The sequence below is a fragment of the Hyperolius riggenbachi genome, chromosome 7 (assembly GCF_040937935.1).
Source record: "Hyperolius riggenbachi isolate aHypRig1 chromosome 7, aHypRig1.pri, whole genome shotgun sequence".
NCBI lineage: Eukaryota > Metazoa > Chordata > Amphibia > Anura > Hyperoliidae > Hyperolius > Hyperolius riggenbachi.
In genome coordinates this window covers 2,329,386-2,346,540 of record NC_090652.1, presented here as the reverse complement: position 1 = coordinate 2,346,540, position 17,155 = coordinate 2,329,386, and the positions used below count along the sequence as shown (strand labels likewise).

Sequence of the window (17,155 nt, the reverse complement as noted above, 5' to 3'; positions counted from 1 at the left end):
ATGTGAGATGAAGCACAGGCATTAGGAAGCGGAGAGGGGAGGAGTTTATGTGAGATGAAGCACAGGCATTAGGAAGCGGAGAGGGGAGGAGTTTATGTGAAAGGAAGCACAGGCATTAGGAAGCGGATAGGGGAGGGGTTTATGTGAGATGAAGCACAGGCTTTAGGAAGCGGAGAGGGAAGGGGTTTATGTGAGATGAAGCACAGGCATTAGGAAGCGGAGAGGGGAGGGGTTTATGTGAAAGGAAGCACAGGCATTAGGAAGCAGAGAGGGGAGGGGTTTATGTGAAAGGAAGCACAGGCTTTAGGAAGCGGAGAGGGGAGGAGTTTATGTGAGATGAAGCACAGGCTTTAGGAAGCGGAGAGGGGAGGGGTTTATGTGAAAGGAAGCACAGGCATTAGGAAGCGGAGAGGGGAGGGGTTTATGTGAAAGGAAGCACAGGCTTTAGGAAGCAGAGAGGGGAGGGGTTTATGTGAGATGAAGCACAGGCTTTAGGAAGCGGAGAGGGGAGGGGTTTATGTGAAAGGAAGCACAGGCATTAGGAAGCGGAGAGGGGAGGGGTTTATGTGAAAGGAAGCACAGGTATTAGGAAGCAGAGAGGGGAGGGGTTTATGTGAAAGGAAGCACAGGCGTCAGGAGGCTGAGAGGGGAGGGGTTTATGTGAAAGGAAGCACAGGCATTAGGAAGCGGAGAGGGGAGGGGTTTATGTGAAGGGAAGCACAGGCATTAGGAAGCGGAGAGGGGAAGGGTTAATGTGAAAGGAAGCACAGGCATTAGGAAGCAGAGAGGGGAGGGGTTTATGTGAAGGGAAGCACAGGCATTAGGAAGCGGAGAGGGGAGGGGTTTATGTAAGATGAAGCACAGGCATTAGGAAGCGGAGAGGGGAGGGGTTTATGTGAAGGGAAGCACAGGCATTAGGAAGCAGAGAGGGGAGGGGTTTATGTGAGATGAAGCACAGGCATTAGGAAGCGGGGAGGGGTTTATGTGAAAGGAAGCACAGGCATTAGGAAGCGGAGAGGGGAGGGGTTTCTGTGAAAGGAAGCACAGGCATTAGGAAGCGGGGAGGGGTTTATGTGAAAGGAAGCACAGGCATTAGGAAGCCGAGAGGGGAGGGGTTTATGTGAAAGGAAGCACAGGCATTAGGAAGCGGAGAGGGGAGGGGTTTATGTGAAGGGAAGCACAGGCATTAGGAAGCGGAGAGGGGAGGGGTTTATGTGAAAGGAAGCACAGGCATTAGGAAGCGGAGAGGGGAGGGGTTTATGTGAAAGGAAGCACAGGCATTAGGAAGCGGAGAGGGGAGGGGTTTATGTGAAAGGAAGCACAGGCATTAGGAAGCGGAGAGGGGAGGGGTTTATGTGAAAGGAAGCACAGGCATTAGGAAGCGGAGAGGGGAGGGGTTTATGTGAAAGGAAGCACAGGCATTAGGAAGCGGAGAGGGGAGGGGTTTATGTTAAGGGAAGCACAGGCATTAGGAAGCGGAGAGGGGAGGGTTTATGTGAAAGGAAGCACAGGCATTAGGAAGCGGACAGGGGAGGGGTTTATGTGAAAGGAAGCACAGGCATTAGGAAGCGGAGAGGGGAGGGGTTTATGTGAAAGGAAGCACAGGCATTAGGAAGCGGAGAGGGGAGGGGTTTATGTGAAAGGAAGCACAGGCATTAGGAAGCCGAGAGGGGAGGGGTTTATGGAGGCAGGTTCCTGACAGCAGCCATCTAAAGGGGATACATATATTTTTTCTAAGCATAAATAAGCCATGAAAGAGAATCTGTACTCTAAAATTCTTACAATAAAAAGCATACCATTCTATTCCTTATTTTCTCCTGTGCCCCTCTGTGCTGTTTCTGCCACTCCCTGCTGCAATCCTGGCTTGTAATTAGCAGTTTTAGGCAGTGTTTACAAACAAGACATGGCATGTGATAGGCTGAGAGGAGCTCAGGCTGTGACTCACACAAAGCCTGCAGGGGGCGTGGAGAGGGTGTGTATAACTTCTATCCTATCACAAGCAGAGCAGCACATTCCTGCCTAAGCCGACAAAGGAAAGAAGATTAGATTATATAAGAGATAATACAGCCAATGTGCAACTAGAAAAGGCTGCAGTAATCCAGACCACATTAGAACAGGTATAGGAACCTATAGGATAGAAGAAAAAAGGCTGAAAATTTTGTTACAGAGTCTCTTTAAGATGCCTAAAGTGACACTGAAAGGAATACTGTAGGGGAGGGGAGGGGGGAAATTATTTGAACTTACTCCATGGCTTCTAATGGTCCCCCGCAGACATCCTGTGCCCGCGCAGCCACTCACCGATGCTCCGGCCCCGTCTCCGGTTCACTTCTGGAATTTCAGACTTTAAAGTCTGAAAACCACTGCGCCTGCGTTGCCGTGTCCTCGCTCCCGCTGATGTCACCAGGAGTGTACTGCGCAGGCACAGACCACACTGGGCTTGTACTATACACTCCTGGTGACATCAGCGGGAGGGAGGGCGTGGCCACGCAGGTGCATTGGTTTTCTGACTTTAAAGAGAATCTGTATTGTTAAAATCGCTCAAAAGTAAACATACCAGTGCGTTAGGGGACATCTCCTATTACCCTCTGGTTAAACAGTTTTAAAAAGTTTGTTTGTAAACAAACAAAATGGCCACCAAAACAGGAAGTAGGTTGATGTACAGTATGTCCACACATAGAAAAACCAAAATTAGCTTACCTGGTAATGCTGTTTTTAATAACCCTCCAGGACAGGTGCTTACATATGAGATTAGGCCCCGCCCCCAACAGGAAACACAAAGAACTAGCTCTCTATAAGTTCCACCTCTAACCTCTACCTGCCAGTATGTTACAATTAACTGTTCCGATAGATTATCCTACTTCACACATTACCTACATATCCGCTTATAGTTTAAAGCTTTTTATGACCACATGTTTATACATACAGTTATTTACATGCAACCATAAGTTTTTAGGGTGGGTCACCTGTCCTGGAGGGTTATTAAAAACAGCATTACGAGGTAAGCTAATTTTGGTTTTTTCAAATAACCCTCCAGGACAGGTGCTACATATGAGATGATATGCAATAAATAACACTAACCTTAGGGAGGGATCACAGCCTGAAGAACCTTTCTTCCAAAAGTCTGTTCCTCTGCCGATAGTAGATCCAACCTGTAGTGTCTGATGAAGGTGTTCACCGTCTTCCAGGTGGCCGCCTTGCAGATTTCGGTTGCCGTAGCTCCAGCTCTGTAAGCCCAGGAAGTTGCAACTGACCTAGCCGAATGTGCTGTTACTTCTCTTGGACATGGAACTCCCTTAAGTCTATATGCTTCATTAATGCAGCATCTGATCCATCTTGCTATAGCAACACTGAATCCAAACGGACAATCCCTATAGGTATCTAATTGAGAGTAAAATAACTCTACTGTATATACACAATAAAATAGTTAAAAAAGAGAATCCCAGTCAGGTAACTCTTTGGTTAAGGGTCGATTTGCACTTGCGCACATAATCAGTAGGTGGAGGTCCTTGCTGATCCCCCAGCCCTGGCTGCTGCCAGAGTGGTGTAGCTATTCCACATAGGCAGACCCTAACACTTAACACTTAACAATGACAGAAGTCTAAGTTAAATTCAGTCTCTATGGATGTAGAACGAGACCTGCATTAACCCCTGTGTGCTCGACACCTGCCACTGGATGCTGCGGAAACAATATGCTGAAGTGCTATTTACAAAGTGATGATATATAGTTATCTGACATGTTTCACCAAAACGGCTTTTTCAAAGATGCTATACATATATACAATGAATAGTGCACCCCCCACCGACAAAGTTTCCCCCAGCACAAAGCCCAAGTCAGAGCTACAGCACCCTGTTGGGTGCACAAATATATACTGGAGATGATGACCTGACCCCACCCGGAGGGTGTGTCGGTCCTTCTTAGACATACCAGTTCAGTGGTGGTGGGGAGGGAGGCATAGGCGCACTGGGGGCTGCATCGCTTTGCCCCTGCATCAGCGCTGTGTATACGGCGGAGCAGGCTCCGTGACGCCGCCGCTCTTCCTGTTGGCGGCTGACGTCACTTCCTCCCAGCGATCCCCATGGTAACAGGGACGCTGGATAGATAGGCAGTGTGTCCAGCTGGGCGAGCTGCGCCGCCTCCCATCCCATTGGCGGCTGACGTCACATACCCGCGGCGATCCCCATAGTAACAGAGGACGCCGCCCCAGTGTTTGTATACATAGCGGTCTATGCAACCAACTCCTGGCTTGTACTGTGAACAGTGCAGACAATAGATTGAGCAATGCGGAGCACAGTCATTTCCCCTGCTCCTGTGTGCAACTCTGCAGGTGTAAATTAAAAATAGATGGCCAACATTAGGTACTGTATAAATATACCAGGGCCTCATGCGTGTTCTCTATGTATTCCAAGGACACCGTGGGGCTTGACTCCAATGTTAGTGCTGGTTATGCATGTCACTCCTTGAAATCTGTCCATGGAGCGTCCCCATTCTGCCATTTAAGAATGCATGTTAGCTTGACCTGTGCGTCGTCATGTTGAGATTCAACCACTCCATCATGCCCACTCCGCCCACAAACGATCTGGAACTGAGTCTAAAAGTGTCTTACATTACAACAAGGTATACACGTGGTCAGAGAAGCCTAAGGGGGAGGGGGAACAGGGGAACGCAGGAGCAAGTGCTTCAGATCTAGAAACACAATCAGAGAGTGAAACAGGGTCTGCGGCAGGAGTTCCCCCGCATCACAGATATAAAAACAGGAATAAAAAGAAGCAATACACCCCCCGACAACAGCACCCCAGGAAACATCCCCAAAAACATCCCAATCCGAGTAACCCACAAGGAGGTTTTTTAGATCAACCGTTGGGTACACCAAACCCGCAATGTGTAAGCACAGACACCAACATTCCAATGGAAGAAAAAGTGGGTTTGCGAGACAGGAAGAAATGGGGTTACACTGGCCACAAAAGAGGCAGAATGAACCACCAATGGTAAACGATGCAGCCTGTACGAGTGGTACAGATAATTCCATGCGAGTTATAAATTTGTCTACATATCCACTATCCCCTACTCAGGTATCACTACTTTCTAAGGGACTCTCATACGTGCCAACTGCTAGATACAATGCATTTGAGTGGGTAAAAGACATTAATATGTTTGCACGCAAATTAGCCCTCATCAAGGTATTTGAATCGAAGGAAGCAAAAGACAGGAAGAGTAAGAAATGTGAAAGGGAGGCCCTAGAGGCCTTAGAACATCTGCTCAGAGAAAATGATGAAGGGACAGGAGAACTCGCACCACCGAGTGGTGATAAGAAAAAAAGTATATTCTGTCCATCATTAACACAATATCCCCAGATCAGTACCTTTGTTGAGATGGTAACACGAGCACTCAGGCAATTGGAAGTAGACACCTATCAGTGTCCGATGCAGGATAACCTTGATAAAAAGGAAAGAGAGGCCCTCGAACAATTAAGAAAAAATGATCAAATAGTGATAAAGCCAGCTGATAAGGGAGGTAACATAGTAGTGATGGATATATCTGTGTATGAACATATGTGCATGGAATTACTTAATGATTCTCAACAATACGAGAAATTACCTAAAAATCCACTCATTGAGCATCAGAAGGAACTACAGAATTTGTTAAAGAACAGATATGAGAATGGTGGGATGGATGGGGAAGATTATGAGCGCCTAAAAAAATCCACTGAGCATCCAGTAATGGCGGTGTTCTATGCTCTCCCCAAAATACACAAAGATAGGTCCCCACCACCGGGTAGACCTATCGTATCGGGTCGAGAGAGCCTGACAGACCTGACCAGCCAGTATGTAGATAAGTTCCTTAGGCCCTTTGTTGAAAGTCTACCTTCATACTTGAAAGACACAAAGAGTGTCCTTATAAATCTCCAAGACCTTACAGTAGCACCCCATACCTTGCTTGCTAGCATTGATGTGGAGGCATTATACAGTAGTATCCAACATGATCTTGGACTACAAGCAGTACAACATTTCTTGTCTACAAGGGGTACCCACCTGGAACAACACAATATCACCATTCTCTCTCTTCTGTCGTTCATCCTGACCCACAACATCTTCTGGTTTGGGGGGAAGACATACCACCAGCTCAGGGGCAGTGCCATGGGGACGGCTTGTGCCCCCTCATTCGCGAATCTGTTCCTGGGCTGGTGGGAAGACACCATTGTCTTCTGTGAAGATTTTGATTTTTACACGGCACATATCACCTACTGGGGGCGTTTTATTGATGACATCTTAATATTGTGGGAGGGCCCCCGAGACTTATTTGTTGATTTTGTCACGGCACTTAACAACAACAAAATAGGAATGAAGTTTACATATGAGGTGAGTGACACTCGGATTAACTTCCTGGATCTAACAATCACCAAAGACAGCTGTGGTAAGATTGAGACCTCAATCTTTCGTAAACCGACTGCCACTAATTCCCTACTCAAATGGGACAGCTCTCATCCCAGGTCACTTCGCAAAAGTATTCCCATTGGCCAATTCCTGCGAGCTCGCAGGAACTGCTCCAATGAAGCAGCGTTCGAAAGAGAGAGCGAATTACTCACCAAAAGGTTCCAACAAAGGGGTTTCCCACAGGAGGTGATCAGAAATGCCTATGACCGTGCAAAATCCACCCCCAGATTACGTACCCTAGCCGCCCCACCAGTTGAGAGAGTGGATGAAACTATAAATTCACAGCAACGAGCGCCCCCGCGACTTGTTGGGACGTTTACTGAACATTCACACACGATATTTGAGATTGTTAAACATTATTGGCCGATCCTCACCAAAGACAAAGATCTGTCCAGATTCCTGACCCCCAATCCATCAATTACCTACAGAAGGGCTTCTAATCTAAAAGATTTACTGGTACACAGCACATTTTCTAAAACTCCTATACAACGAAACACATGGTTACCCACCAAACCGAACGGGTCTTTCCATTGTGGAAAGTGCAAAGCATGTAAATACATGCCCACTGTTAAGAAATTCACAGCCCCAAGTAATGGTAGGGTGTTTGAAATTAAGTCGTTTATAACATGTGACACTAAAGGAGTGGTGTATGCAGCCAGATGCAGCTGTGATCTACTGTATGTGGGCAAGACCACCAGAGCATTGAAGGAGAGGGTACTTGAGCATATAGGAGATATCACACACAAGAATGATACGCCTGTGGCAAGGCACATGAATACAGTACACCCACGATCAAGATTTGATATAGCCTTCTGGGGGATCCAACACTGGAGGAGAAGTACAAGGGGAGGTAATCTGGACAGGAAGTTGACCCAGATAGAGTCGCAATGGATATACCGCCTGGATACAATATCTCCAGGCGGTCTGAATGAGGACTTCAATCTGGCCTGCTTTCTATAGGCTCTATGTTAATAGATTCTGCATTGTTGTATATATATGAGTGTCTAATGTAAGACACTTTTAGACTCAGTTCCAGATCGTTTGTGGGCGGAGTGGGCATGATGGAGTGGTTGAATCTCAACATGACGACGCACAGGTCAAGCTAACATGCATTCTTAAATGGCAGAATGGGGACGCTCCATGGACAGATTTCAAGGAGTGACATGCATAACCAGCACTAACATTGGAGTCAAGCCCCACGGTGTCCTTGGAATACATAGAGAACACGCATGAGGCCCTGGTATATTTATACAGTACCTAATGTTGGCCATCTATTTTTAATTTACACCTGCAGAGTTGCACACAGGAGCAGGGGAAATGACTGTGCTCCGCATTGCTCAATCTATTGTCTGCACTGTTCACAGTACAAGCCAGGAGTTGGTTGCATAGACCGCTATGTATACAAACACTGGGGCGGCGTCCTCTGTTACTATGGGGATCGCCGCGGGTATGTGACGTCAGCCGCCAATGGGATGGGAGGCGGCGCAGCTCGCCCAGCTGGACACACTGCCTATCTATCCAGCGTCCCTGTTACCATGGGGATCGCTGGGAGGAAGTGACGTCAGCCGCCAACAGGAAGAGCGGCGGCGTCACGGAGCCTGCTCCGCCGTATACACAGCGCTGATGCAGGGGCAAAGCGATGCAGCCCCCAGTGCGCCTATGCCTCCCTCCCCACCACCACTGAACTGGTATGTCTAAGAAGGACCGACACACCCTCCGGGTGGGGTCAGGTCATCATCTCCAGTATATATTTGTGCACCCAACAGGGTGCTGTAGCTCTGACTTGGGCTTTGTGCTGGGGGAAACTTTGTCGGTGGGGGGTGCACTATTCATTGTATATATGTATAGCATCTTTGAAAAAGCCGTTTTGGTGAAACATGTCAGATAACTATATATCATCACTTTGTAAATAGCACTTCAGCATATTGTTTCCGCAGCATCCAGTGGCAGGTGTCGAGCACACAGGGGTTAATGCAGGTCTCGTTCTACATCCATAGAGACTGAATTTAACTTAGACTTCTGTCATTGTTAAGTGTTAGGGTCTGCCTATGTGGAATAGCTACACCACTCTGGCAGCAGCCAGGGCTGGGGGATCAGCAAGGACCTCCACCTACTGATTATGTGCGCAAGTGCAAATCGACCCTTAACCAAAGAGTTACCTGACTGGGATTCTCTTTTTTAACTATTTTATTGTGTATATACAGTAGAGTTATTTTACTCTCAATTAGATACCTATAGGGATTGTCCATCTTGCTATAGAGGCCTTAGACATGCTTTTACCCTTTGCTGCTCCAGAAAAATTCACAAATAATGCCGTAGATTTTCTAAACTCCTTTAGGCCCGGTTCACACTTGCGGTGGCCCTCCGGAATCGCCGTGCCGGAGCCGCGCCTCCTGCAGAACGGACGGAACGGACGCACGGCATAGCAATTAAAGCCTATGCGTCCGTTCACATGGGTCTGTTCTGCAGAACCGGAGCCGGACCGGATCCGGGCCGGATCCGGACTCCGGCCTCCGTTCCAACATGCGCTATTTTTTCATCCGGCCCCTCCGGCAGCCGTATCCGGGGCGGAGCCGGACTGCACCATCCGGCCAATACAAACAAATGGGAACCGGAGGCCGCACAACACACTGGCTGAGAAATCCGGATGTTCTACCCCACTTCCTATGCGGATTTTTGCGGCGATATTGGCTGGGGACACATGGGCAAGCATTTTGGAGTGGAGCAGCACGAGCTGGAGGTGTTGGCAGGATGTTGGCAGCATGTCGGAGGTGGAGGTGAGTGCTAAACAGCAGAGGGCCTGATTCCACAGGTCCCCCTTCTGCTGACCTCCCAGACCCCAACATTTTTTTTTTTTTTTTTACGTTACTTTGCCAAACGGATCCGGATCGCATCCTGATTACCACCTGATGCAACCTGACCGGATCCGGATCGGATCCGGATCAGAACCGTACGGTTCCGATCCGGATCCGGTCCGGATCCGGTCAGGTCATCCGGTCCGTTTGGCAAACAACCGCTAATGTGAACCGGGCCTTACTCTGTCTAAATAAAATAGCAAACATCTTCTGACATCTAGTTTATGCCATTTAATTTCCCTTGGATCCATTGCGTTTTTACAAAAGGAAACCAATACAATCTCTTGCATCCTATTGGACAGGGTAGCAACCTTTGGCAAGAATTCACTCGTCGTCTTCAGGACTACCCTATCGTGAAAAATTAAACAAAAAGGTTCAACCGAACTTAGCGCTTCCAGCTCGCTTATCCTCCTTGCTGAGGTCACTGCTACCAAAAAAACTGTTTTCATTGTTAATAATCTTAATGTAATTTCATTCAATGGCTCAAAGTCTTTACCCATTAAGACGTTAAGAACTAAAGTTAAATCCCATCTTGGGTATGAATGTTTTATTACTGGCCTAGAACGTTCTACCGACTTCAGAAATCTAATAACTAAGGGTTCCAAGGCTAACCACCTATTAAGAAAAACTGAAAGGGCTGCAATCTGCACTTTCAAGGTACTTAACGCCAGTCTCTTGTCGACTCCATCCTGCAAAAATTCTAATACTGAGGCCAGACTGTTGGATTTCAGACCTGATTGCTCTTTCCAATTACAAAAGGTCTTCCAATACTTTAAGTAGATTGCCCTCGTAACGCTTTTCCTACTGTTCAGTATCGTTTTTGTTACTCTGTCAGATAATCCTCTTCTTTTTAAGATTTGCCCCTCAGAAACCACGCTGTCAGCTGAAGATTGGGAATCTGAGTCCACTCGTCTTCTCTTTTGAGGAGGCTGTGTCTGTCTCTCAATTGGATCGGTTTGTCCACCAACATCGATTTTATCATTGGGAACCAGACTCGTTTTGGCCAATTGGGTGCAATCAGTATCATATACATTGTAGTTGATCTTAGCTTCTGTAATACTACTGATAATAGAGGGATTGGCGGAAAGGCATAGGCGATCTGAAAATCCCATGTCTGAGCCAAGGCATCTACTCCTAAAGCTCCTCTTGGATCTAGGGAAAAAAACTGGTCGCAGTGTGTGTTCTCCCAGTTGGCAAACAGATCTACTTGAGGACAACCCCACATCTGTGTCAACTCCCTGAATATTCTTGGGTTTAGACTTAGCTCTGAATTTGACAATTTTTTTCTGCTTAATAGATCTGCCATGGTATTCAGTGAACCCTTGAGATGTACTGCTGAAATCGACTGAAGGTTCTGTTCTGCCCAATCTAATATCTGTAGTACTAGCCTTAGAAGCTGTTCTGACCTCGTACCTCCTTGTTTGTTCAAATACATCACCACTGTAATGTTGTCTGATCTGACTTGGAGATGGTGGCCTTTTATCTTGTCGACCGCCTGTATTAGTGCCTCCTTCACTGCTAGCAATTCTCGAAAGTTTGACGAGTGAGTCATTACTTCTTTTGACCAAGTACCCTGTAAATAAATGCCTTCTATATGAGCCCCCCAACCTATAAGGCTGGCATCTGTCGTTAATACCCTTGTTATCGGATATCTCCATAAACGACCCTGTAACAGTTTGTCCTCCTGGATCCACCAATCTAGGCTCTGCTTTATCTCTGCTGGCATACAAAGGGTCTGATCTATGGCCGTTTGAACTCCTCTCCAATTCTGCAGAAGCCATTGCTGTATGTGTCTTATGTGCTTCAGCGCCCAGTATACTGACGGAGCTGTGGAGGTTAAAAACCCTATCAGCTTCATTACTTGTTGTTCATTACTGTTGTGACTGTTTCTCTCTGATATTGCTGTACCATCGTCTGGAGTTTTATTATCTTGTCCTGAGGGAGATATAATCTTTGAGACACTGAATCTACCCTGAACCCCAGGAATTGAATCTGTTGTGTTGGAATCAGGTATGACTTTTGAAAATTCACTAGCCATCCTGTCTGCTCTAAGAGTTCTATCACCAACTTTTTGTGGCTTTCCAGATTTTGAATACTGTCGGCTAGCACTAACAAATCGTCCAAGTATGGGATTACAAGAATGCCCTTGAGATGTAGAGCCCCCACAATTTCTGCCATCACCTTTGTGAAAATTCTGGGTGCTGAAGAGATTCCGAATGGGAGACCGCAAAATTGAAAATGTTCTAGACTTGAACTCGTCTTTATGCTGAATCGAAGGAAAACTTGAGATTCTTTCCTTATTGGGATATGCCAATAAGCATCTGTTAGATCGATATTGATCATAAAACAATCTGGGAATAGTAGGTTTCGCATCGTAAATACTGTCTCCATTCGGAATCTCTCGTATTTTATATACGGATTCAGAGGTTTGAGGTTTAATATCAAACGATATTTCCCCGTGGGCTTTTTTACCAAAAAGACTCTGGAGTAGAATCCCTTTTCTTCCTGATCTAGTGGAACTCTGCAGACCACGTCTCTTGCGAGCATATCCTGTACTATCTGTAACATAGCTCTTTTTTCCTCTGGCACTCTTGGGGCCTGAGTAACTATAAATCGATTGGGAGGAGGTGCTGAAAATTGGATCTTGTATCCATTTTCTACTAGATCTAAGATAAATCTGTTTTTGTTATTTCTTTCCAACCTAGTAGGAATGTTTTTAACCTTCCTTCCACCTTGTTGGCGTCATGGTCTGTCCTTATTTTCCGTTGATCTGAACAACGGATTTCTCTTGGTAAAACCTCTATTGCCTGCCCAAGGCTTACGCTTCTGCTGTTCTCTACCCTGAGCCTGTCTTTTACGAAAAAACGGCTTCTTTTTTGGCTCAAACTTTCTCTTTTTAGGAAAAGTTGTCTTTTTGCTGGCTGTACGCTCTAACACCTCCTGGAGCTGTGGACCAAACAATAAATCTCCTGAGAAGGGAAGACTACATGCCCTGGCTTTTGAGGTTTGACTCCCATCCCACGTCTTTAACCACAGATTCCTACGTGCATTGTTTATTAGTGCCGTGGATTTTGCTGTTACTCTTAATGATTCTGAGGCTGCATCAATCACATAGTCATTACCACCCTCAACTACCTCAATGGCTTCAAGAATATCTTTCTTCGGTGCATCTCAACCAATTTTTTAATTCTCTCCAACCATACTGACATAGTGCGGGATACACAGGTTGTTGCAGCGGCTGGTTTGAAGTTGGTCGCACAAGCTGACCAAGCCTTTTTAAGTGAAAATTCAATTCTTTTATCCCCTGGATCTTTAAGTCTACCAAAATCCTCGAAAGCTAACTCATTATCTTTCTCGACTTGGCTAAAAGCTGCGTCAAGCTTGGGACATGACTCCCATAACTTAGCATCCTCTTCTGCGAACGGAAAACGTCTCTTAAATCCCTTTGAAATAAACAATCTTTTCTCAGGATCCTTCCATTGTAATGTAATTAAATTTTTCATAGAATTATGCAAAGGAAAACAAAGTTGTTCTGATGGTTCCATCTCCATATACAATTTGTCATGCAAGGATTTTTCTGACGTCTTTTTCTGTGGTGTATCTAGGGTTGAATAAATTGCCTTAAGCAGCTCTTCTGAGGCAAATTTAAACTTCGATGCCTTATTTGCATCTTCAGTCTCCTCATGTTCAGATAATTCCTCAGAAGACCCAGAGTATGGTTCACCCATTTCGTGGTGACTCTCTTGCTCTTCTTCTGATGAATAAATAATTCTAGGGGATTTACTTGTGGCCTTTTCAGGTTTAACTACCTGCTCTGGCTGCCGCCCTTGTGCAGAGGTGGTGGGTAAACTTTCTCTAAAGGCCTTAAAGGTCTCCACCATTTCTTGGTGCATTGTAAACAAAGTCTTTACAAGAGGCTGTATTATCTTCATTAATGATACTTGAAATACATTTCTGACAGGATGCCTTTAGCCAGTGTAATTGTAAGGGCTTATTACAGAGAATGCAACTCCTGGGCCTCTCAGAGCTATCAGACTCCATAGCATCCTAAGGGAAACATACAAAATAACCCCATCATTAGGTTAAATAGCAACCCTACTATATATCAAACATGATTGAATGCTATGAGAGGCCTGGATCCTAATCCAAAATAGCCTGAACAAGGTCTAGTCTGCACTAGGACAATTGTACTGACAGCCATCCCCTGTGCACATACTAATATATCAGTAATTGCTAACATCCCATAACAACATAATGTAACTAGATGTCTAAGCTGGTTACCCATATGCCTTAGGATGATTATACTGAATAGCAATCACCTAATATCCATCACTTAAAACAATGTATAAGCTCCTATCCTGAGATCATATACAATGTAGTTAAAAGTTTAGCAATATATCATAACCAAAATGCACTATATATATATATCAGACCTCTGAGATCAGACTGCGGTATAGGTAAAGCATTAACTTTCCCCCTTCAGCAGACCTCAATCAGACAGCGGCCTTTACTAACATCAGACCTTGCAGATCAGACGGGCGAATGTCCTCCGACGTAGCCTCCACTTACCTGATCTGCTGTCTTCTGCTTTGCGTCCATCTCCTCCAACCACGCCAACGCATGTGGGGATGGACGCCGCGGCCTCTAAGCAGGCGCCCAAACCGGACCGGAAGTGACGTCACCGGACGTGACGTCACCGTAAGGGCGGAAGTTCCGCATAGCCAGCGTTACTGCCCTCGCTTCCGCCTGGACACACTGCCACGCTCCTCCGCACACACCAGAAGCCACCATTCCGCCTCCGCATGCCGCCAGCTTCCTCCGTTGGACGTATGGCCTCCGCCTTAGCTGCCTCCGCTGCAGCTCCCCTGGTCACCGCTGCACCTGCCGGCCATCCCAGGAGAATCCACCACCTGGTGGATACAGGTAAACCCTCCACTCCACCGGATCGGGCTACCCTTCACTAGTTCCTGATGGCCTCAGCACTGCCTGGCTGCTGACCACCCTTCCTAGCCAGAGAGCTAGGTGTTCCCCGGAACAGGAAACACAAAGAACTGGCAGGTAGAGGTTAGAGGTGGAACTTATAGAGAGCTAGTTCTTTGTGTTTCCTGTTGGGGGCGGGGCCTAATCTCATATGTAAGCACCTGTCCTGGAGGGTTATTTGAAAAATACTTCCATACACAAGCAGGCTGTATACAGCATTCCTTTTGAATCCCAAGAGATCATTTGTGTGTTTCTTTCCCCCTGCAGTTCTCATGCACTGAAGTTTCAGGCTGCTCGTTTCTTCCTGCAAACAGCTTTGCCCTTGTATGTAATTCCTCAGTATGTGAAAGCCCAGCCAACTCAGAGGACGATTTATCCAGCTGATTAGAGCAGCTTCTCTCTTCTCTCTTATCTAAATAACACACAGGCAGTGTGCATAGAGGGGCCAGAAAGGGTGAGTTCATAGCAGAACCACAACACTGAAGAACTTGGCAGCCTTCCAGACACAGGCCGACAAGTCTGACAGGGGAAAGATACATTGATTTATTACAGAGACTGTCATAGTAGAAAGTGCTGCAGTTAGCCAGAACACATTAGAATAGCTTTTGGAACATGTAGGATGATAAAAAACAGGATGCAATTTTTGTTACGGAGTCTCTTTAAAGTCAGAAATTCCAGAAGTGAACCGGAGGCGGGCTGGAGCATCGGTGAGTGGCTGCGCGGGCACAGGATTTCTGCGGGGGACCGTTAGAAGCCCCGAGTAAGTTCAACTCATTTTCCCCTGACCCCCCCTACAGGATTCCTTTAAGCCTAACGGAAAAAAAAAAATCAGTTTTGCTCACCTGGGGCTTCTACCAGCCCCCTGCACGGCGGATTGTAACTGCTAGCTGCTTGTAACAAAAAAAAAATATGCAAATAGGCCCAGCGGGGCCTGAGAAATCCTCCTGCGCAGGTTACCCCGAGCTGAGCTCGGGATAACCCGCAAGGAGGTTAAAGGATACCCGAAGTGACATGTGACCTGATGAGATAGACATGTGTATGTACAGTGCCAAGCACACAAATAACTAGGCTGTGTTCCTTTTTTTCTTTCTCTGCCTGAAAGAGTTAAATATCAGGTATGTAAGTGGCTGCCTCAGACAGGAAGTGACTACAGTGTGATCCTCACTGATACGAAATTCCCTTTTTATCTATTTCCTGCTCTCAGAAGCTATTTTTTGCTGGGAAAGTGTTTTATAGTTGTAATTTCTTATCAGTGAGGGTCACACTGTAGTCACTTCCTGTCTGAGTCAGGACTGAGTCAGCGTCACTTACATACCTGATATTTAACTCTTTCAGGCAGAGGAAGAAAAAAAAGGAACACAGCATAGTTATTAGTGTGCTAGGCACTGTACATACCCACGTCTATCATGTCACATGTCACTTCGGGTATCCTTTAAAGTAGCTCATGAGCTGAAAAAGTGTGTGCACCCCTGATCTAGAGTTATGCTGGGAATACACATTGAACTGTTTCAGTCTATTTACTGTCCGATCAAATTATCAATTTCCATTCACTTCTATGAGAAATCGATCAGAAAATGGAAATTATCTATCTGACCATCTATCTGCTGAAAAAACGTATGGTGTATTCCCAGAATTAGAATCATGTCTTCTCACGCTCCGAGAAGTGGTGGCCTGTAATCTCTACAGGTGATCGAAGATTTTTCATACAATGGAAATTGTACTGTGTGTGGACTCCGCAACCAATCCAGAATGTTACTTTGTCTCCAGTGCTGACGGCCTTCAGAAGAGCCCCAGTGTCTGAGGGCTGAATGGCGAGCTGTGAAAAAGGGAACCGGAATACCAGGGGGAAACTGACGTCACACACCTATCATGAACACTGGGGGATAATGCCAGTCATTTTAATATGATGCAGAAATGTGAATGTGTTCTATGTACATTGATGGGATTTCATTAATCTGCATTATTCTGCATCAATTCTAAATGACTTGCATCTCATTAACAATTCCCAAAGAGCACAGAGTGAGCTGTGGGCGGTCCCTATTAAAACGGACCCAAACCAAACATTTTTTTAATTCAAAATATTTAGTTGCATCACTCTGACACATACAAAGATAAATAAACACTCCTTTAAGCCTATGAGCATTTCAGTACATGCTTTTCACCCTTCTCTTTCCATCACTAGGGTTATACAGGTGGCAGCCATTACTTCTGAGCTTAGTAGGAGGTTTTAGATCATGGGTGTGTTTGTCATCAGCTACCCTCCCTCACAGGGGCGTCGTCTATGTGACATCTCACACAAGCTGAGATCACCTCCCCTGTGACATCATCAGTAGCAGCCTGTGTTTTGTTTTCTATCTCCTCCACCAGTCTGCCGGATTCTGTCCCGGCAATATGAAAGGAAGGGAGGGGTTCCTCCAATAAATGTAAAGTATTTTATATTTGTCCTCATGCAGCTGAAAAAAAGGCTGCTATTTATTGTTATCATTTAGAAAATAGATTTTATTTCTGAAATCTTGTATTTTTAATTTGAGTCCACTGTAAGTAGTCTTCTGGGATACCCATTATCTATATCAGGATACAGCTGCTCCTCTGTTCTCTGCCCTCCGGACATTAGAGGGCGCCAGCAGCACCTGCACCCCAACCCACAGCTCCTCCTGACTGCTATGCTGTTACTCGCCACCGATTCTACGTCTTTCCTGCCGGCACACGCGGCATCAGCTGAGCCCAGCGGTACTTACTGGTCTTCTGTACCGAAAAACTTCACAAACAAGCACTTCTTGCCGCGGGGCTTCTTTAAGTCTTTCGGAGGGTTAACAATCTGCAAGTGACACAAACATACCACGTTAATTTGGATATTAGCAGATAACTGCAGACTGTGACAGCAAGGA

General features: G+C 46.0%; 1 protein-coding gene across 3 annotated transcripts in view; it reads right to left on the bottom strand.

Moving 5' to 3' along the window:
- The window catches only part of GLYR1 (glyoxylate reductase 1 homolog), a 121,995-nt gene that overhangs the window by 92,752 nt on the left and 12,088 nt on the right, over window positions 1-17,155 (bottom strand). For all 3 annotated transcript variants that reach the window (XM_068243484.1, XM_068243483.1, XM_068243485.1), the window contains exon 3: window positions 17,006-17,085. In XM_068243484.1, coding sequence (XP_068099585.1) covers window positions 17,006-17,085 — 80 coding nt within the window. The remainder of the gene's footprint in view (window positions 1-17,005; window positions 17,086-17,155) is intronic.